The 19,903-nt window shown below is 51.3% G+C and overlaps 4 protein-coding genes across 17 annotated transcripts; 2 read left to right on the top strand and 2 right to left on the bottom strand.

Annotated features, from left to right (window-relative positions):
* Nucleotides 1-97: 97 nt before the first annotated feature.
* Nucleotides 98-1,781, top strand: cinp (cyclin dependent kinase 2 interacting protein). Of its 2 annotated transcripts, none has more exons than XM_085931581.1 (5): nucleotides 98-183; nucleotides 478-640; nucleotides 890-980; nucleotides 1,048-1,177; nucleotides 1,427-1,781. In XM_085931581.1, the coding sequence occupies exons 1-5, from the start codon at nucleotides 177-179 to the stop codon at nucleotides 1,633-1,635; spliced, it is 600 nt and encodes a 199-aa protein (XP_085787707.1). In that variant the 5' UTR covers nucleotides 98-176; the 3' UTR covers nucleotides 1,636-1,781. The 2 variants fall into 2 exon arrangements, with proteins under 2 accessions (XP_085787707.1, XP_085787706.1); XM_085931580.1 differs by having other exon boundaries at nucleotides 1,495-1,781.
* Nucleotides 1,537-7,916, bottom strand: znf839 (zinc finger protein 839). 5 transcript variants are annotated; one of them, XM_085931578.1, is made up of 11 exons: nucleotides 6,871-7,915; nucleotides 6,709-6,828; nucleotides 5,391-6,359; nucleotides 5,152-5,295; nucleotides 4,952-5,083; nucleotides 4,782-4,874; nucleotides 4,290-4,436; nucleotides 3,851-3,955; nucleotides 3,692-3,773; nucleotides 3,526-3,613; nucleotides 1,542-2,833 (listed from the first exon to the last, which is right to left on the bottom strand). In XM_085931578.1, exons 1-11 carry the CDS (start codon nucleotides 7,624-7,626, stop codon nucleotides 2,503-2,505), a joined length of 2,967 nt encoding a protein of 988 aa, XP_085787704.1. In that variant the 5' UTR covers nucleotides 7,627-7,915; the 3' UTR covers nucleotides 1,542-2,502. The 5 variants fall into 5 exon arrangements, with proteins under 5 accessions (XP_085787700.1, XP_085787699.1, XP_085787704.1 ...); XM_085931574.1 differs by having other exon boundaries at nucleotides 1,537-2,833; nucleotides 4,952-5,071; nucleotides 6,709-7,916; XM_085931573.1 differs by having other exon boundaries at nucleotides 1,540-2,833; nucleotides 6,709-7,916.
* Nucleotides 6,392-18,526, top strand: tecpr2 (tectonin beta-propeller repeat containing 2). 9 transcript variants are annotated; one of them, XM_085931570.1, is made up of 25 exons: nucleotides 6,392-6,501; nucleotides 8,901-8,981; nucleotides 9,272-9,412; nucleotides 9,489-9,617; nucleotides 9,702-9,833; nucleotides 10,069-10,226; nucleotides 10,545-10,698; nucleotides 11,083-11,235; nucleotides 11,304-11,627; nucleotides 11,785-11,965; nucleotides 12,062-12,251; nucleotides 12,323-12,485; nucleotides 12,570-12,791; nucleotides 12,913-12,980; nucleotides 13,045-13,160; nucleotides 13,231-13,404; nucleotides 13,490-13,670; nucleotides 13,821-13,962; nucleotides 14,065-14,380; nucleotides 14,520-14,617; nucleotides 14,696-14,831; nucleotides 16,304-16,452; nucleotides 16,661-16,802; nucleotides 16,869-17,018; nucleotides 17,276-18,526. In XM_085931570.1, the coding sequence occupies exons 1-25, from the start codon at nucleotides 6,460-6,462 to the stop codon at nucleotides 17,413-17,415; spliced, it is 3,882 nt and encodes a 1,293-aa protein (XP_085787696.1). In that variant the 5' UTR covers nucleotides 6,392-6,459; the 3' UTR covers nucleotides 17,416-18,526. The 9 variants fall into 9 exon arrangements, 7 of the variants coding, with proteins under 7 accessions (XP_085787696.1, XP_085787697.1, XP_085787698.1 ...); XM_085931571.1 differs by lacking the exon at nucleotides 6,392-6,501 and adding an exon at nucleotides 8,273-8,565; XM_085931572.1 differs by lacking the exon at nucleotides 6,392-6,501 and adding an exon at nucleotides 8,586-8,702.
* Nucleotides 17,867-19,812, bottom strand: ankrd9 (ankyrin repeat domain 9). The gene has a single exon (XM_085931579.1). It carries the CDS (start codon nucleotides 19,489-19,491, stop codon nucleotides 18,640-18,642), a length of 852 nt encoding a protein of 283 aa, XP_085787705.1. The 5' UTR covers nucleotides 19,492-19,812; the 3' UTR covers nucleotides 17,867-18,639.
* Between the last annotated feature and the right edge of the window lie 91 nt (nucleotides 19,813-19,903).

Below are 19,903 nucleotides of genomic sequence, written 5' to 3' on the forward strand. Positions count from 1 at the left end.
TCTACTTAACTCAGCTCGTTCCTGTATTATGTTCAACTTGTCTTGCAAACCTGAAATAACCTAGTCTACCCACAACGCCAGCAGAGGGCGGTAACGGGCCATTGGATAGTCATGACACCGCTGACAAAGAAGAATCCAGGAAGTCATCGCTCGGCGTCTGGAGGATTTTCAAACACATGGAAGGTAAGCATAAGAGCGCAAATGTCACGTATGTGCACAAACGTATGTTTTAGTCGAGTTGTCTTGCAGTATGACACCTATTGACACCTCGTTGTAGTTCAAGTACATGTTTATATTTCTCCAATTATTATTTCCTTTGAAGATATAAACAAAATCATTGCATGCCTTCATTTAAGTGACGACTAATTTGAAGCAGTGTGATCCCCACAGAGTTAAATGTGTGGAATGGCTCCTGCAATATATTGGCACGCGTGTGAGTGAAGCAACAAGGTTTGTTTGTGTCTGTACCCGAACCAGGCGACGTCACCAACGTGAAGAGGAAGTGCTCGGCGCTCACAGGGAGTGGACGCAAACTGAAGGACAACGCAGCCGACTGGCACAACTTGATGCTCCGCTGGGAGAAGCTCAACGACGAAGGTCTCACCATCGCATCAAACATCGTCAACGCCAGGAGAAGCAGGTGAGCTCAATCCTGTACCTAATCGTAGCTCCGTAACTCATGTCAACAAGGTTCTAAGGGACTGGATTGTGGCAAACTACTACTTGAGTCTAAATAGAGTTCCTTAACCTAGTTCCCCAGCACAGAGCTGCTGTCAGATTGCTGCAAAGCACTGCATTCATCCAAATGAAGCTCTGGTCAACATAGTCTAGTATACTAAGCGGCTTGCCTGCTATAATTAGCGCCTCTCTCTTCATTTCCGTGGAGCAGCGAGGCAGCGGGAACATCAGGGGATCTTGTGGTCGGGAATTTGGCGCTTCGGAAGGAATGTGACAAACTAGAGGACGTCGTCAACAAAATGGTGAGCAAAATGTTGGAATTCAGTGGAACACAAGCATGTTTCGGGCTAACGCGTGACTTCCTTTCAGGCAGCCGTTGTCACCAAGATGGAGCGACTGATGGCGTCGCAGCGAGGCTTGGTAGACCTGGAGGAATTTCAGTTCGGGGCCCAAGGAAGGAAAGTTCAGCTTTTCCACAGCTGGAATGCCAAAGACTTTGGTGAGGTTTCACTGGCTCCTCTCACAAACAATGCCTATCTTGTGTAGTGTTGTAACGAGCGCCTCCCGCGCAGCATAAGTGATCTGCTGCTGAATCAGATGTATGGAAGGGAAAATGAAAATGTGGAAACAGTGTCAAAGAGGCAAAAGATGAGCCTTGCAGAGTGAAAAGTGCCACCCAATAGGAGATGTTGCAAACTATTTTCATGAGAAGGCTGTGTGAAAGTTGCTATGTGACCCCCCCCCCCAGTGTCATCGTGCGGCATCCTTCTGCGGTCGTTCACGTCAGAGCTGCGACTCAAACGCGTCCTCCTCCAGGAAGTGGCTCACACCATGAACTGGGACCTCAGCCTGGTGTACATTTCGTGCTGGCTCCACCAGCCGCTGGTGCCAGCGCACGCCCGCCTAGCGCTGGAGGCCATCCTTCTGGAGACTGGCCAGCGACACCTTCCCGGTTGACAACGGCTTTTATTGCGAAAACAGGAAAGAAGACCAACGAGCGCTATCGAAACAGTTGTAAAAATAGTGCAGCTTTTGTTTCTCACATTTATCTACATATTGACAAGGCAAATATGAAAAAAAAATGTACAACAAGCTCATAAAAATCAGTTCTTCTCAATCGATTGCTTTGTGATCGTGCTCGGAAGGCAACGACGCAGAGGAAAACGTGAGAAATAAATAGGAACTAATGAGAGAGTTCCACAAGGTTGAGTTACAGTCACCTTTTGGCTGTTTCGCTGCCTTTGTTTCAGACTCTTCTAGAACAAAACAAACTGAACGGCCAGTCACAGACTTGGCTACAGAACCTTCCGGAACCAAGTCTGTGATTTGCTGTTTAACTGTCTCGCTCCGGAAAGCTCCATAAAAAAAAAGTCCAGAATTGGCCACTAAGCTGCTCCCTTTCTGAAGATTCTGCGACAAAGTCCACAGTTGGCCATTCGGCTTGTTTTGTTCCAGAGGTTTCACGAACAAAATCCAAGAGTAAGACAAAGACGGCCAATGATAACATCTGAAACACAATCTGCCTTTGGCCAGTCTGCCTTGCTTTCTTCCACAGCAGGAGAAAACCTTCTGGATCAAAAGCAAGCTGGACGGTCAACAGCAGACTTTGTTCTAGAAGGTTCCAAGACAAAGTTCACGATTTGCAAGTCAGCTGTTTGCTTTCTTCCAAGATAGTCCGTAATTGTCCGTCCGACTTGTTACCGGAACCTTCCGGAATAAAGCACGCAAGATGGCCGATGGCAGAATTCATAGCAAAGTCTGCAGTTGGGCACCGAACCTTTCTGTGTTCCAGGAGCCTCCAAAACAAAGTGCACCTATGGCCGTTCAGCTTGCTTTGCTGGGGTCGCCCGATTCGATACCCAGCAGGGCCTGCACGGCCTCCAGGGGGACCCCCTCAGGAGTCTGGATGTGCATGGTGGTTCCGTCTGGCCCGTTGACAATGACGATGCCATCCGCATCGCTCAGGCCATCTGTCTCAATGTAGATCTCCTGGCCCTCCTGCACCAGACACGTCTCCGGAAGCTTCTCGGGTTCCTGCGCCGGGACTACCGGAGCCGGGCTTTCTGTCGCTGGCGGAGCCTGAGTTGCCTGCTGCTCGGCGGTGGTCACCTCCATGGATGTGTCAGCCGCAGGAGCCTGGGCGGGACCGGCAGAGCTGGACAAGCAAATATGATGCATGCTGAATTCATTCCATCACCATGCTCTGAACTCAAATTGCTTCCATCTCAAATCACCTCAAAAAGAATGCAAATGATCTTAATTCGCCAAGCCCCCCCAAACAACACCAAAAATGTTTTGTAATGTGTCTTGTCATTTTAGAAAGAAAAAGCACAGTATTGTTAAAACATTACACAATACCATTTTTTACTTTAGGGTCCAACCGATTAATCGGAAAATATTAGTTGTATTAAATATAGCTTAACTGTTTTTTTTTTTTTATTATTAGCTTATCAGAATTTTATTCCAACAAAATTGGTATCTGATTGGAAAAAAAAAAATCCTGATTTTGGTTGCTAAAATTTGAGTCTACATTGTCTGCTTGGGTGGCTGATGTTATGAAGTTTGCCACTGCCCTTTTCGTCTTGCGTCCACACCGCAACATTAAGAGTTCTATGTCAAGTCTGCAAATTTGCGATGCAAAAACATGAAAATGTGATTTTGGGCCAATTTGCTTGATGTCAAGTGTGCGTTCATCATTTGACTTTTGGACTTGAACACAACATATTCATTAAAGACAACTCTTGAAGTTGTGTGTGTGTGTGTGGGGAGGTGTATGCTTGAATGTTGTACGCAGCAGGCAGGTTCGTAACAGGAATTTTGACGTGTAATGTTGTGAGCTTCACTCACGGTTTGGCTTCGGTGGGAAGCACTGGCATTGCCGACGTTGGCGTCACGGGGGCCAGCGAGGTGGCCACGGGGGCAGCAGAGCTCGCAGCTTGTGTGATGGGTCAGAGGTCAATATTTGAACTTGGCAACAATCCGCCATCCCCCCCCCCCACCCCCCCAGGCCTACTTGCTCTCTCGATGCCGTTGTGCTGCAAAGGAATGCTGTTCTCCATTTTGAAGCGCTTGGATGGTGGCAGCATCTTGGAGTTCTGGGGAAGCACAGGCAAAGTTTCGGAGCTGGAACGGGCTCAAGCGGAGATGGGCAAAGAGGTACGCTGGAGCTTACCTCCATGTAGCGGCTACTTTTGTTGCTCACCCCGGACGCTGAAGCTGTGCCGGGGAGAACTTTCATCCGATTGACCTCGTCAAGGATGCCCAGAGAGCGTGCCACCTAGTGGTGCAGATGGGCCGCATCAGAAATCAAAAAGCAGGCAACCACTTTTTCGCTGGCGATGGGCTCGGCTACAAAATGTTGCGTAGCCAGAGTGAGGCCTAAAATTGCCACGTCCATTCAATTAGACAGATTTCACGTATTTTTGGGGCCAGGCTTTCTTTCTTGGTCTCCTTGTGCCAAACAGGCCTAGCCCACGTCATGCTACGAGGTCAAAGTGCATTTTGAAATCTGCGGTGAACACGCTTACGCTGTCTTTCATGACTTTGTTTTAGCGTGTACCAAATTGCATGTTGGTGCATGAGACTTTTTCAGGTCCTCCGCAAGTTCTCACCTCGATGTTCCTGACCTCCAACGGCGCGGCGCCTCCTTGCGGCGCGGCGATGTAGTCCTGTGCCGCCTGCCTCACTTGTGCCTGCAGTGACTCAAACTCGCGGTACACATCTGGAAAGTGAGTACGAGGTGGACCAGTCCGCTCCACCTGCAATACGCAGAGATACCAATTTTGCCGTGAATGTGCCAAACAACCTTTACTTTGGGGGAGGCCTAAACCTCGACTCAGTCTTCACATTTACTTGATCTGCATGACTAGACAGGTCGGCACTCTAGGTCGCTCGTGGCGTGTTTCTTAGTCAACCATCTGCAAATGGTTCATTTTGCCATCGCCACATTTTGCTATGAATTCCAGGATGGAAGCTGTTATCAAACTTTTGTTGAAAGGAAGCGAGTCTTGCTTGTCATCTTTTATTGTCAAGGCCAGCAAGCCAGGTCCTGCGGCGGTCCCACTTGGGGGTGAAGACTCCGAGTGTGTGTTTTGTGTTCCTACCTTGGCCAGCAGCATCTCCCACACGCTCAAGACTTTGGTGAGACGGGGAAGAACAATGTCCATCAGCTCCTCGTCCTCGCACTGATCCACCAGCTGCAGACGGACAAAGTGGCCGTCACGGAAACGCACGGAAGACGCTTCCAAAGCGAGCGAGCGACAATAGCGCCAACCTCCTGCAGTCGCTCCCGTCTCCTCTCAGCCTGTAGCTCAGCGCTCACCGTGCCGCCGACCTGCTTGGGGGGCCGTCCGGGGCGTCCCCGCCGGCCCATGAGACTGAGCCCGCCCGACACCTGAATGAATTTCTGTGCAGGTCGATTTGTAAGCCACCTGCTTTTTATTGAAATACCTTCACTTTTTATAGGACTCCTACCTTGGGTGGCGCTCCCAGGGAACGGCCCCGCCCACGCCCCCTCCCTCGTCCACGACCGCGGGGCCTGCCGGGACCACGGTAATGGACGCCCCTAAATCCTCCGGCAGAGGCCGCCGGGCCCAGCTCCTGAGGCAACAAGACAGTCTGCTTATTAGCCAGCGAAGGTGACCCAACCGTCGGCGGGATGATTAGCATGTCACGTTCATAAAAACAAAACTCTGAGTTAATGAGCACCATACTTTGTCGGTTGCCGTGACAGCAGATTTCTCCTCCGTCTCCTCTTCCGTGGTGGCATCCGGCTGTGTCACATCTGTCATTTCCGTGGCAACCGTCCGCACTTGCCTGTCATCAGGGTCGGATTGCGGCGGCACGTCACCGGCCGGCTCGGGTTCTCCGTGGCTGGGGTTGAGCTTATAGTGGCGGTTGAGTCCTCCTAGTCCGATGTAGGCCTTGTCACAGGTCTGGCAAGGGTGGGCCCTGGACTTGTGGCTGTAGGTCAGCGAGGTGTCGGCGTCTCGGGCGCCAACCTTTCGTTCCTCATCCTCCGTGCTCATGTCCGAGTAGTCGTCCGAGTCGGACTGGTGGCTCTCGGCCAGGTCCTCTGTCTTTATGAACTTATAGTCTTTGGCTTTATACTTAGGCGGTCTTGACACCCGGCCCGACCTGGTCTGCACCTTGACTGCCTTCTTATCTTTCTTCTTCTGCTTCCTGACCTTTTCTTTGTCTCGATCCTTGACTGTAGTTGAGGCGACCGGGGCTGGTGGGCCCGCTCCAGGGGGGCTGGCCTGCACTGGCAGGGCAGCAGTCTGTTTAAGCGGAGACTTACTGGGGGATGACGCAGTGCCATTGGCGGGGGGTTTCAGCAGTGACACATTGGCCAGTTTAACGATGGAGGTGGGGGCGGGCGGCGTCTTTGCGGCGGATGCGGGGGCCGGCAGCTTATGGACCACTGGGAGCAAAGATCCCACCATGGGGGCAGGACTCTGGAGGAGCAACTGGATGGGGCCGTCGCCCAAGTTCTGCTGCAAGAACAACTGCTGGCCCTGCTGAGCCACCATCGGCTGAATGTGGATGATCTGAGTACTGCCATTGGTTGACAGGGTCACCTGCGATTGATTGACAGACTGACTGTTGTGCTGCTGGGATGCAGGGCGTGGCTTCACTTCCTGTTTGGGAGGAGCCTGAATCTGGATCCTGACTGGTTCTGGCTGCGGGCATAAAAGGAACATTAACATCGTGTGCAATCGTCGGTGGTCAAAAGAGTGCAATCGTGAGAAAAGATTACACGTTTCCTGGAGGGAAGTTTGAATGGCTCGAAAAGAGCCACCGATGCTCAACTCGTGCCATGTGGTGAGTGAGTCAGCATCACTCTCAAGGTGTCTCTTAGTTGCATATGACATTTATCTTTCCAAAAAAGCAAATTGTCTCTGCTTTTGGACCAGAAACTAGAATTTTCTGATGATTAAAGTGTAGAGAAAGCCAGAAACAAACTAGGAAAATAGGGAGTGACCTATATTTTGTTTTGGTAGGTTCAGTGGTCATGTATTATGCGTTTACCTTGGATTGAGTCAAGTGGACAGTGCTTGCGCTGCTTCCGCCACCCTGTAACGCAGCCTGCTGGGCAACGGTCTTAAGATGCTGGGAGGCATTCTGGACCTGGACTACTTGTTTGACCACCTGCTGCGGGGGGGTCTGCGCCTGGACTACTTGTTTAACCGCCTGCTGCTGCAGAGGCTGGACCTGGACTAGCTGCTTCACTGCCTGCTGCACTGCTTGCTGTGGTGTGTGGACCTGGACTACTTGTTTTACTGCCTGCTGTGGGGTCTGGACCTGGACTATTTTCTGGACAGGCTGCTGTGGGGTCTGGACCTGCTGCTGGGTCTTGCCGGTCACCTGGCTAATGACCTGCTGCAGCTGGCTGGGATTGAGAGCCACGCTGTGGACGGGGCTGCTCTTAACAGCCTGGCTTTGCTGGAGCAGCTGGACGGCCTCGCTGTCGGACACTTGAACCACCTGCTGCTTGCTGAGCTGCTCCAGCAGAGCCTGTTGCTCCTCTGGGGTCAGCCCGGAGCCCTCCATGAGGCTGCCGTCCGGCTGCACGTAGATGATTGTGGTGTTGCTCATGTCTGCAGCCAAGCTGGACAACTCTGCGCCCACCAGGATGCTTTGTTCTCCCTGTAAAAAGTCCACCAGCTGAGACTCCCCGACCGCGGGGCCAGCATCGGTGACTGCCTCGGGCAGGTCCACGGGATGGTCGCTCTGCTCGCCGGAGACCGCGGGCGATCTTTCCTCACGCTCTTCGACCGTCGTCACGGGGGTACTCTCGGTCGGATCAGTGCTCGGGGCGACGGTTTGCGGCAGGGTGGCATCCTCGGGCTGTGTGGAGTCCGCGGCGTGGGTCTGAGCTGGGGAGCGAGGAGGTTCGGCGGCTGTTATTGTTCTCCCGGACCCGCTCTCATCCTCGTTGTCCGCCATTTTGGCTGCGCGGCTGCTGCTAGCTAAACCGCTAACAGGAACCCAGTTTGCGCCTTAAAGTAAATGCGATCGTAACGCTACACGACTAGATCAATTGACGCGCGCAGAGAATATGTGCGTGTTTGGAAGTCAAATGCCTTACTGATACGAAGAACCCCATGAACCCCAAAGGAGAAAAAACAGGGAGCAAATGACCGAACCTTGGAGGAGTTTTCAGCTAGCCTAGCTTAGCCTTCGCCTAGCCGCTTCAGGCGAGAGGCGAAATGTCCGGACTGGATTCTGGAGCGAACTCCCACTTTGTATTACAATACCCCCCCCCCCCTTTCATTGCAGGTTTATGTGTTTTTACTTTTACCAATTAAAAATAAAAGACAAAAAAAATGCATCTGTCAACCCATTGAATGTATTTTTATAGCACCTCACGTAAACCTTTTAACACAATTTCATAACGGTGCCAAAAAAATAAACTTTTATCGATTCTTTTGATGTTGCTGTATCTAAAAGTGACATTGAGTTTTTTGCTGGAATGGCTTTCGTTTCTATACTATTGAGTCGGAAAGTCCACTTTTTGGATTATTGAATCCAGGCTTTCTATTACGCCCATTTTCCTTTCATTCAACTCTTTCGACGTAATTTCATCCCGGTGGACATAAAACACATGACACTTTAAAGTCTAGATTCATCTGCTCAATTGTAATCAAATCGCATACATTTAGACTGAAAAATGACAAAGAACAAGAACAGAATAACACAAAAAGATGACGTCACATACCAAATGGCGGGTAGCGAGAGACGGACACATTTTGATGACGACATCAATATGACGTTTGCCAGACTGACAGGGCGATGTCGCCTCTGTTTACCATCCACCAGCTGCTGGGATGAATAACATCTGGACGCACAACTGAGTGCCGCGTTCCACGTGACATTAGACTGAGTGTGACATTTTGTTCCGTTGTCAATATTGTTACCTCGCCATGCTATTGTTCGGTTGTTAGCTTAGCTTGTCCTCGGACAGGCTAGCTCAAAACATAACGCTGTGTGCACGCGCGTGTACGTGCTTGCTTGCTGCCTACGTGCGTACCGTGTTTGAGTTTTTACCTCTTTTAATTCAACTCTCCATTGTCTTTGTCTTGAATTTGAAATCAAAACAAAATTTCCAATAGTTTTGGTATCAGATTGTTGCAGTGACAGTGTATTTAAAAATTATGTGGCTGTTTAACACTTGTAAATATGGCTTTGGGATCAGAAATGAAATTGTTCTTCCTCCACAGAACGGAAACATGGAAAGCCAGCCATCCGTGTTGAGGGAATTCTGCCCACTCCAGCACCTGCTGAACGCCATCCCAGCCAAAGTAAAACACCTATGCACATAAATTACACGATGAAGCCATGAGTAGAGTGGACTTTGCCTAGTCGCTGGGAAAGGGGAAATCAGCCTATAATTTAAATGAAATGCATTGGGGGAATGAGAAATAGGAAAAACAAACCAGAAAAAACAAATCTAAATAATATTGATATATTGACCCCCCCAAAAAAACCTGCAGCAAACCTTGAGTATGCAGGAGTCGACTGGACAAGGACTAATGTACAATCTATGTACAGGGCACAGAAGCATTAGCAACATTGTAAATTGTGTCTGCAGGTTCAGCGGGGATTTCGCTCGGTGGTGGTGTATCTGACGGCGGTAGACAGCAGCCGTGACTTTGTGGCGGTGGGCAGCAGCATCGGCATGTTGTACCTCTACTGCCGCCGCCTGGCTCACATGAACAAGTACAGCCTGGAGGTGGCACTCTTTTTTTCGTCCTCCTGTCTGGAGCGCTCCGATCCATCCGCTCTTTTAAACAAGTGCATGTGTTTAGGGAAAGTGCGACACCATCACGGCCGTGAAGCTGCTGAGTTGCTTCGACGACCTGGTCGCCGTGGGAACGGCCTCAGGCCGAGTGGCCATCTTCCAGTTGGTGTCGCCGTTGCCAGGACGCAACAAGCAGGTGAGCTGCGTGCCCCGAAGCCGCACGCTGGGATTTCACTTGCGTGAAATGATGTGCTCAGTTTGCGCATGCGTGTGCGTCCAGCTGCGGCGCTTTGACGTGGTGGGCCTCCACAAAGGCACAGTGACGTCTTTGGCGTGGAGCACCAACGGCATGAAACTTTTCTCTGGGGACGACAAAGGCCGCGTGGTCTTCTCCGCTCTGGACCTCGATCAGGTGACACCGCAAGTCCGCCACGTTGAAATCAAGCGCCACACGTAGGGCTCTTCGGTCACATGATTTCATCTTTGTTTCACAAATCAACACTGTTGCTCCTCCTCCACATGCAGTTTATTTGTGTGAATCAAGCTCAAGGTATGGCAAATTTAGTGTTTGTTTCCTGCCAAGTATTGATGCTTGTATTCCGCCGGGCATCATGGCAACGTGACGCGCGCCATATGTGTCTTTCCAGGGCACATGCACGCCAGTGCTCTTGTTGGAGGAACCGGGTGGCGTTGTGCAGCTGGACTACAGTCACCAAGTTCTCCTGGTGTCCACACAGCAACGTTCGCTGCTATACTGCACGCACACGCAGCAGATCCAGCAGCTTGGTGTCAAACCCAGGAAGAGGTAAGGGTCACGCGTTGCACGCTGCGTGAACAGGATGCGGTGTGTGTGTGTGTGTGTGTGTGTGTGTGTGTGTGTGTGTATGTGCGTGCACGCGTTTGTGTGTGTGTGTGTGTGTGTGTGTGTGTGTGTCTGCATGCCTGCCTGCCTCCCGCCCTTCCTCCCTTCTCTGGGAGTTGCACACAAGTCACACAAGTCATGAAGTCTCAAGTAACCCTCAAGTGTCACTCGTGGCCCGACTGGAATTCTTGCGGTTTTGCCATGATTGACAGTGTGTTGTCATTTTTGGAGGGACAGTAAACGTGCGCGTGTGTGTATCAGTAGTGGAAGGTTCGGGTCCTGCTTCCTGCCGGCTCTTTGCAAGCAGAGCGACCTTCAAGTGTTCGCAGCCCGACCGGGACTTCGACTGTGGAGGTCGGATGTGTCGGGTCATGTGGTGGACACCAGACTGCTTAAAGCGTTCTTCAACACTCCGGTACTTCCACCCAAGTTCAACTCGTACTTGGTATTTGACTTGTAGCGATTGCTGTTGCTGGCGTCGGTATCGATCCATCGCCACCATTGCTGATATTGATTTTGATCATTTTGCGGGACTCGACTACCGCTGCTAGTACTTTGGTGCGTTTCGATTGGTACTTAGACCAGTTTCAACTGCTTGTGCCAGTTCTGATACTTGATCCCGTTGGTATTTGACTGCTCCTGGTACTTAATGACTCAATCTAATGGGACCGTCTGCTCCATCTGCCGACGCAAACACTTGAAATTGCTTTCGGTACCGCAACCGGTACTGTGACAAAAGTTCTCCTGCCATTGTCACCGCCGGTGACTCTTTATTTTGTCTTACTTGTTTGTCCGACAGATTCCCCACTTTGAGATCTTCCCCCGCCCTTGTCCGGTAGGGGCGTACCGTCCGTCCGAGCGTCAGCTGGGTCTGCTCAGCTGCTTCCTCAAGGAAGGTTGGATCCTCAGCTGGAACGAATACAGCGTCTACGTGATGGACTGCATCAACCAGGTGCCTCGGTGCCATTGCTGACTTACGGGGGCCGCAGACGTAATCGCCTCTTGCGCCGCTGCGTTCAGGTGCTGGTCGGTGCCTTGGAGAGCAGCGGGGACATAGTGTCGTTGTCCTGCTGTGACAATGAGATCTTCATCCTGAAGGGAGACAGAGACCTCATTCGACTGTCGGACGGTCCGGAGGGCGTCTCGCATTCACCGTCCCACTACCCTGTGCGTCTATCGTCGCCATTGACGCCGCAAGCCAACGCGGTCACGCCCACAGGTTGGGTGGAGACGGCTCAGCCGATCAGGACGGTGGCCATCATTGTGGAGGGCGGAGCCGGCCAGTGGGACGGGAGGCTCGCTGAGGAAGAGGAAGAAGCTGAAGAAGCGCAGGAGAAGGAGGAGGTGATGAGGACTCCATTATTTATTTGATGTGTGCCATTTATTTACATTGTTTAAGTGAAGCAACTTCTACATCTGCCAGATATTTTACTGGTACCGGTTCTGTATGCTTTAGCTTTGCCTGCATCTGACGTAGCAAGCGTCCTGTGCTTTTTCTCAGGGCGCCGACGTCCCGAGCAACTGCTCGCGTAGCCGCAGCAGCTCAGTCACTTCTTGGGACAGTCTCCAAGGAAACAATGCCGGCTCCCGCCGCTACAGCGCTCCCCTGGGGCAGGAGGAGGTGTGGCAGGAGCTGGTGGTGAAAGCCGTCAAGGTGAAGAAGAAGAAGAGGCAACGACAAGGCAAGCACAAGCACTGTGACAAATGCACCGCATGGCAGCCTTCCACACACAACAGTGAGCCAGTTCACAAAGCGACTCTTTGTTTTCTTTTGGCAGATAGCGGCGGTGGGAATCGCCTGTCCGAGAGCAGCTGCTCCGAGTCCATGTTTGTAATCCAGGATGGCAGCTGTTCTGACGGCGGCAGTGGGGCCTCCCTCCGGTATCTGGAACTTTCAAAACAAGACTCTCCAACGGAGACCGGCGACAAAACTGAGAAGGAGGATGAAGCTCGGGAGGAGGATTCCAGGTTTGCAGTTGACAGCAGCGCTCTCCATTTTCTATTGCCGTGACCGCTGTCTTACACCACCTTCTCCTCAGCTGCTTGCCCTCACAGAAGGAGACGGTGGTCCTCACCCCCAACGTGGACACGTTGCTCGAGTGCACCTTCTCCTACTCGCAGCGTGAAGGACAGGAGCGGCGGCCCACCGACGAACAAGATAAGAATTTCCTCAGTCCCGCCATGCATGCGGAGGTGCAACAGGTAAGGACTACCATATGTGGACTGTGGCACAGGCTTTAACACGTAGCAAATCATTGCTGTAACAAATGTCCGTGACAACTGTAGGAGGACAACTCGACGCCACCCGCTGATGTGATGGACCAGACCGGAGATTCCGGACTCCCCGGCGAGAAGCCAAGCATGTCCAGTGATGACGAGGAGGGCGACATCTACCGCCACAGTCTTCCCGGCGCCAATGTGGAACATGGCGGCGCTGCTAAAAGTCAAACGGCTGATGAAGTGCTGCAGTGCGATGCTTGGAACGGAGCTGGATGCAAAGCTGAGCAGGTGAGCCTTACAGAAAAAAAACATGACATGCATGGCTGTGAAGTGCCAAGACAGATCGGGAAGCTGAAGACGGGACTCCCGCTATCCCCAACTGCCCACATAAAAAAATGTGTCTTTCTAGCTGGCAGAAAGCTGGATGGGGTTTTCTGGACCTGGATGTGGAATACTGAGTCTTCACGTGACTGACAGGTGTGTGTGCGTGCAGCTGCATGTTTGTGTGCACGTAATGCAATGTCGCGTGTGTGGACCGCAGGTACGTGTGGTGTTTGGACTTCAAGGGCGGACTCTACTGCAGCGTTCTGCCTGGAAGCAGCCTCCAGTGGCAGCACTTTGAGGACAACATTCACCAGGTGGCGCTCTCTCCCTCAGGTGAGCCCAGCCCTTTGCGTTAGTGCGTGTGTTAGCGGCACTCAGCTAAGCGTAGCCGGCCTCGTGCTAGGTCACCTGTTGTGGAAGGTGGAGCAGAAGAGCATGACGGCATACGCCTGCGCCAAAGTCTCAGCGCAGGGCAAGCGTCACTGGTACAAGGCGGCCAAGCAGACGGCCTATGTGGCCCTCGGCGACGACTCGGCCTGGATCGTGGGGACCAACGGGGACCTGTACCTCCAGACGGGTAACTTCCCGTCTTTGGCGTTGAGCATTCAGGCACCGCCTGAATCCGCTTCATCCCACCTTCTCGTCACGCTTGTTTGCGCCAGGCCTGAGTGTGGACCGGCCGTGCGCCCGCTCTGTGAAGGTGGACGTGCCATGCGTGTTCAGTCAGGTGTGCGCTCGTGGGGGCGTGGTCTGGGCCCTGAGCGAGCACAACGCTCTCTTCTACAGGGAAGGGCTCGACAGCTTTTGCGGCCTGGGTGACACCTGGAAGTACGACACCGTCAGGTAAAAAAAAAAAAAGGTATTCTGTTCTGCTCGCTGGAGCATTACCCGCGCGACGTCTGCAATATTACCACAATTACCTTCAAACTGACGTTGCGTCGCTGAGCTGCACGTGAGCGCATATCCAGCGTGCTCTTTTGCCTTCTATGACAGCGAGGCTCAGGGCGTGGAGCTCATGTGCATCACGCTGGGTAAAGGCGGCACGGCCTGGGCGCTGGACGTCAGTGGTAGACTCTACTTCAGGACAGGAGTCTCCTCGCAGCGGCCACAGGGCGACGACGACCACTGGTGGCAGGTATGCCGCGCCGCCTGTGTGGGAGTTGGCCTTTCGCAACTTTGATGACAGAGATGGATAAGGTGGTATGTGCGTGACAATTTGTAACGCGGTGTCCCTCAGGTCAGCATTTCCGACTATGTAGTCTTCGATCAAGGCAGCTTGTTCCAGACACTCCTGAGTGCCACGCAAAGTGTCGCCACGGTAACAAAAGCACCGGTGGAGCGGGTGGTGGCCTTCCTGTCTCAATACTCACCGCGTCAGCCCAGCCTGGTCAGCGCCAACGCGGGTGGTGTCTGGGTGGCATCCGGACGCAACCGGCTGCACTTGGCGCGCGGTGGCCTGGTGGGAACTTTCTGGCAGAACCTCGTGCCCAGAGGGACTGTGGCGGCCACCAGGTGGAGCTCCATTACCTCTTCGGCCCTGCCCCACAGAAACGGTGAGGCCTGGACTACATGCCACTCATAGCAACACACAAACAACATCACTCGATGGCGTGCACAACAAAGTTTCTCACTAACTCACGCAGCGCACACAAAGTCGCTCGCACCGATTGACAGGCAGCGGGTGCATTTCAGGTGCCTTCCTGTGGTTGGCTCAGAGCAAGAAGGATCTGTTCTGCGTGTGGGACCAGGACGGAGAACTTCGCCCGTCCACGGTCACGCTGCCACCTGAGGTCACTTCCCTTTTCCCGATGATGTTCTGCACTTGCGCCTTTGCTGTTCTCATGTTCTACTGCTGTTCTCGGCGCCAGGTGGAGCTGATCCAGCTGTCGGCTTGTCGCGACGCCCTCTGGGGACTGGATGCCCACGGCCGGGTCTTCATCCGCACCCTGTCTTTGTCGTGTCCCACCGGTCTCCACTGGACCGTGCTGGACCTCAATCAGCTCGGTACGTATTGTCGTCCTGATAAGCTCGCGCCATCTTTGGTGGCCATAGATGACTTTTTGGACTGTTACCACAACACATGTTGTCTATTACAGCAATTCTCAAGCCCATTTTTGGTGTTCTTTAGTTTTTACTGTATCTATAGCAATGTCGTCGTCATCATCATATATATGGTTATGCAGATACCTGGCATGAATATAGAAATTGGATTCCTTCCACATCGCCCAGCCCTAGTAGGTGTGTCTGACTTCCTTGGACACACTGCTGTTTAGTCACTTATTACCAGGCAGAGATCATCTTAGCGCTATCTCATCACCTTTGCTTCAATTCATTTAACGACAATAAAAATCATATGGGCAGGTTGACACACACACACACACACACACACACACACACACACACACACACACACACACACACGTACACACACCTGGCTGTTCCATGTCACATCAACAGCTGAATGTTGCGTAACAAGCTCTATCAGTTCTGTTTTTAGTTGTAGCCCTTCTCAGTATCAGCGAGCGCATGACTGCAAATCACACGTTCCGCCGCTTGTTTATGTCGCCCCAAGACTGTGACAGTGACGCAGGCGCAAGGTCAGCTTTCAGCCTCCAGATGGTTGGAGCCCGTTGATCTTTGGAAGATATTTGACGTGACCGAACACGCCTGTTAACCTTCTAACATTTGCTAACACAGCTATGTCTCTGGCGGACTGACTGACTGACTGACTGACTGACTGACTGACTGACTGACTGACTGACTGACTGACTGACATGATCTCGCTGAGTGTTTTCTAATTTTTATTGAGCCAATATATATACTGTATTTTCCATTCAAAAAATCTCTGGGCACACCATAAAACATATATATCTATATATCTATATATATATATATCTATATATATATATATATATATATATATATATATATATATATATTAGTATAATTAAGTAAACACCATAATTTACTGTTGGTAAAAATTAGCTAATATCCCAATTAGATACGAGAAAAAATAAAAGAAGAGACGGGTGCACTGAAAATGGGAAAACAAAAAACAAGTAACAGACACAGTCCGGGACAGAAGCGGCAGTCATCAAATCTAACGTCAATGTTGCTCTAACCCGGAAGACAACAGACGGTGGAGGAGCTAATATAACCGTTACAAGCTAACAAATTCGGTACACTTAACCTCCATAGTTTTCTTTCTATCCACTTAATGGTTTGCTGTGATGTGGAGTTAAAAAATTTTGTTAACACTTTGAGCAACCTGTGCTAATTACTTAGTATCAAGTCGTCAAAGGTTAGTGGGGCAGCTTTGAAATAAGAGTCTGTTCTCCCAAATACAGACTGACCTGGAATCTGCTCTGAAAGTCCAGATGCTCTTGCTACACTCATTTTCCACCTTAGCCTTGAACTCTGGATTCACATCTTTGGCTCGATAGCACACATGCAAGTATTGTGTGTGTTCGAGACAGGATGTGTACATTTGGTGAGCATCAGCTGCGGCAGCCAGAACGTTTGGGCTCTCGACAGTCGAGGACTGGTCTACTTCCGCGTTGGAACCCAACCGCTGAACCCTAATATGATGCTTCCTGCTTGGATACACATAGAACCGCCTGTCCAGGTAACACACATCAAAGCTTTTCTACCCAGTCTTGTCAATGCATATCTGGAGCTACTTGTCCAGAGTGCTTCTCCAGGTAAGATTTTGTAGGACTGGCTGCAGATGTACCACAGATCTCAAACCACCTGAGTAGATGACACACCTAGTACTACAAATCCAAAATGCCCACGCATGTAGGGGCTTGTCCAGGTAATCGTGTTCCTTGCAGCCTGTTGGAGTCCAGCTCGTCAGTATCGAGACAAGTCCAAACGATTGCCATCTGTGGGCCGTGGACAATAGAGGTGCCGTCTTTGTTCGAACGGGACTCAGCGATGAGATGCCCGTTGGGACAGATTGGGACCTAGTGCCAGGTCTGTTCTCAACTCAGCTTGTATGTGATTCTTTGTCCGAGCCTCAATTGTCTGTCTGTACTTCAGGTCTGACCGTCAATCAGCTGGTTCTCAGTTGTCGCACAGTTTGGGTCCGTTGTGTCAATGGAGACTTGGCTCGACGTTACGGCGTCTCTGATAGAAACCCGGCTGGGGACTACTGGAAGAAGATACCAGGAAACGCCAACTGGTTGACCGGTAAGTGGTGTTTTGTACTTTTCTACTTGATCTTCTTGGTCTCTAAGGTGCTCAAGCAAATGTTTATTGCTTTTATCCTCAGTTCTTACGAGGGTGGCAAAATTCTGTAAAATGTCGAAGTTGAAAGTTCTACATAGGAATTAATGGACATTTATCATAATAAACTGCATTTACAATTTCCAGTTAACACCTGTTGTTTCCCACGGTCACCGGATCTTTCAACGCGGTCTCCTCGCTCTTTTCGTATGTCCTGGCAGTCACTCCTGACGACGACCTGTGGGCGGTGACTGGGATTGGCGGACTGGCCCGCCGGATGACAAAGCGCCTTCCACAAACGCCCCGGCGTCCCACGCCTTCCGGCGGCAACGATGATGACGACGAGTGGGAACTCCTCTGATCTCGTTCGGCGTGGTCTTGTGTAAGATAATTGTCACTTTTTTCCAACACCTTGTGGAATGACACTGACATCATTTCCTGGCAAGTGTGACGTTCCTTCACATTACAAGGATGAACTTTAAGGCCAAGCAATGGCTTGAATTTGCGCAATCTATTTCCAGACTGGTCTGATGGATGTCAAAGATGGCCTCTGATCGACTGTATGTGTAGTACTGTACAACTAAGACGAGTATGACACCCAGATTGTGTTTTGAATGGCTGTAAGTGATGGTGGAAAAACTCTAGTGGGAACAGGAACTAATCCCTCACTCACCTCTGGTAGACTTAGATTCTCGCAGAAGCTCCTGACACCAGTGGATGGATGGACACAAGTGATATTTAATGCCACTGGGTTCGAGAACTAAGGAGGATAAGGAATCTTCCACCTTGCGATATTCCCTGTGATGAACTCCATACACACTCGACAAATTTGATTTTGGTACTCACTGGGACTCAGACATATGCCCTGGACTTCAGCAGATTGTGAAGGCCAAGTCAAGTTTATTTATATACCGCTAGACCACAGAAACGTCTCCCGCAGTTGACAAATATTATTGACACGCTCTAATCTTAACCCCCAGGGAGCAAGGATGTCCATTGGTTGCTTGGAGAAACTGCTGAGTCAAGCTTTTCAGTTGAGTGGCCTTCATTTTATTACACAATCAAAACACAAAAATATACATGGACTCATTGTCCAAAATCAAGGATCTGAACTATTTACCTTGTCACAAAACACCACAGTATGTTTTCACAGTAACGGAATATCTAGTCTAGGTCATCAGGTGGCTACTGGAAAGCAGGTAGCTGGCTCATTTGACCTGGGACAGACTAAGCTAAAGACCTAAGATCCTGAAGCGATAGTAATTGGCAAGGCCAGACAAAGCACCCAAATATGTCCTGTGGACACATCCGCTGACATCAGCTGACATGACTAACCAGTCTGGTGAACTTTGATATATTCTGGCAGGCTTGACAGACCTGACTCTTAAGTTGCACTTTACTGTACTGTGTGTTGATTGGTTGGAAACTCACCCATGAACATATTAAACGCGAAGCTGCTGACTCCAGTGTCAGTTAAGTGTCCTTCACCTTATTACACAATCAAACTCAAAAATGTACACGGGCTTATGGTCTGGAGTCGTAGATCATAGGATCCTTGTCACCACAAACACTATCATGCTTCAGTCTATTTCCACGGTAAGGGGAAGTCCAATCTCAGTTCACGATGCGGTTGCAGGAAAGCGGGCAACAAGCTCATTTGACCTGGGACAGCCTGGGCTATGGTCCTGAGAGCCTGAAGCAGAAGTGGCGGCGGAGCTGAACCGCTCAACCAGCCAAACACATTCCGCCCCAGGAGGCTTTGCCATCGCTGCGGTTCATCCCGCAGGCGACACAGTGCCACCGGTTCTGGTGCAAAAAGCAGAAGTAGCTCCAAGCAGTGCCGAGCATCGCGCCGCTCGGCCCCACCAGAAGCAGCGAGTCGCAGCAGTGCCGCATCCAAAGCATGCGGCTGTGCTCCGTGCACCAGGAGAAGCAGCAAACAGTCAGCCCGTGACAGTTCCACTGCCAACTCCACTGCTGTCTTCCCCGCATCTGCTCCATGCGCACAGCCTCCGCAGCTGTTCAGGTACTCTTGACGCCATCCTTCAGGCGCTGACTTCTTCACCACGTCCACCATCAATCCCAGGATGGTGGTCCGGTTGTAACGCACCGCCACGTGCAGATGCGCCGACCCGCTGCTTTGGCATACGCCACATTGTGACACGTGTAGTGCCTTGACTGAGAAACTGCGGAGGAGGTAGCGTGCATAGTCCTGATGGTCGTGCACCAGCGCGTACATAAGTGCATCTCCAGGCGAGAAGGCGCGCGGGTGGCCGCCATCCCACAGGAACACCTCCATGCTGCGCATATCCTCCAACAGCCACGCTGGAAATTGGTCCCGCACTGCGCAGTAGAAGGCAAAGGCGGTACGCTCACAGTGTCGCTGGGATGGGGACAATGTGGAGGGATGTGGCGGAGATGAGAGCAGCCAGGGCATGATGGTGCCACCACACTTTTAGGAAGAAACCTGGGTCTGTGTTGTGAGCTTCTGTGGTCGCCGTGTCACTCCAACAGGCGTCCCTGCAGCCTTGGGACATTTATAGTCTACAGGCGCTCCACCCTTCCTTCGGCATACGGGCGGAGTGTGATTTAATTTAGCAGGGTGTAGGAGGAGTGTTAGGCTTCTGCGTTCTGCCCCTCAGGTACCTCCAATTGAGGGTGTTTGTTTGTTTGTGGGCTCGAGAGAGGGGCGGTTCGAAGTGCATATCGAGCATTACAGGCATAGCAAATTCTGTTACACCTCGACGTGACTGATTATCGCGCCGGACACGGAGGCGCAACATTACGCAAACACGTAACAGTCTACAAGTGTTTTTCGTTCCAATAAACCCTTAACGGCGACTTTTCAT

This window comes from Syngnathus leptorhynchus, chromosome 15, assembly GCF_054491065.1.
Source record: "Syngnathus leptorhynchus isolate UIUO chromosome 15, UIUO_Slep, whole genome shotgun sequence".
NCBI lineage: Eukaryota > Metazoa > Chordata > Actinopteri > Syngnathiformes > Syngnathidae > Syngnathus > Syngnathus leptorhynchus.

Excerpts from the sequence above, each read along its gene's own strand:
- znf839 (XM_085931573.1), bottom strand. The coding sequence starts at position 7,626 with ATGGCGGACAACGAGGATGAGAGCGGGTCCGGGAGAACAATAACAGCC. Across the intron at positions 3,956-4,289 it reads TGGAGGTCAGGAACATCGAG|GTGGCACGCTCTCTGGGCAT; the intron begins GTGAGAACTTGC and ends CTGCACCACTAG. Across the intron at positions 3,614-3,691 it reads CAACGGCATCGAGAGAGCAA|CTGCGAGCTCTGCTGCCCCC; the intron begins GTAGGCCTGGGG and ends CCATCACACAAG.
- tecpr2 (XM_085931566.1), top strand. The coding sequence starts at position 8,835 with ATGTGGCTGTTTAACACTTGTAAATATGGCTTTGGGATCAGAAATGAA. Across the intron at positions 9,413-9,488 it reads TGAACAAGTACAGCCTGGAG|GGAAAGTGCGACACCATCAC; the intron begins GTGGCACTCTTT and ends GCATGTGTTTAG. Across the intron at positions 10,227-10,544 it reads GGTGTCAAACCCAGGAAGAG|TAGTGGAAGGTTCGGGTCCT; the intron begins GTAAGGGTCACG and ends TGTGTGTATCAG.
- ankrd9 (XM_085931579.1), bottom strand. The coding sequence starts at position 19,491 with ATGCCCTGGCTGCTCTCATCTCCGCCACATCCCTCCACATTGTCCCCA.
- cinp (XM_085931580.1), top strand. Across the intron at positions 641-889 it reads GTCAACGCCAGGAGAAGCAG|CGAGGCAGCGGGAACATCAG; the intron begins GTGAGCTCAATC and ends TCCGTGGAGCAG. Across the intron at positions 981-1,047 it reads AGGACGTCGTCAACAAAATG|GCAGCCGTTGTCACCAAGAT; the intron begins GTGAGCAAAATG and ends ACTTCCTTTCAG.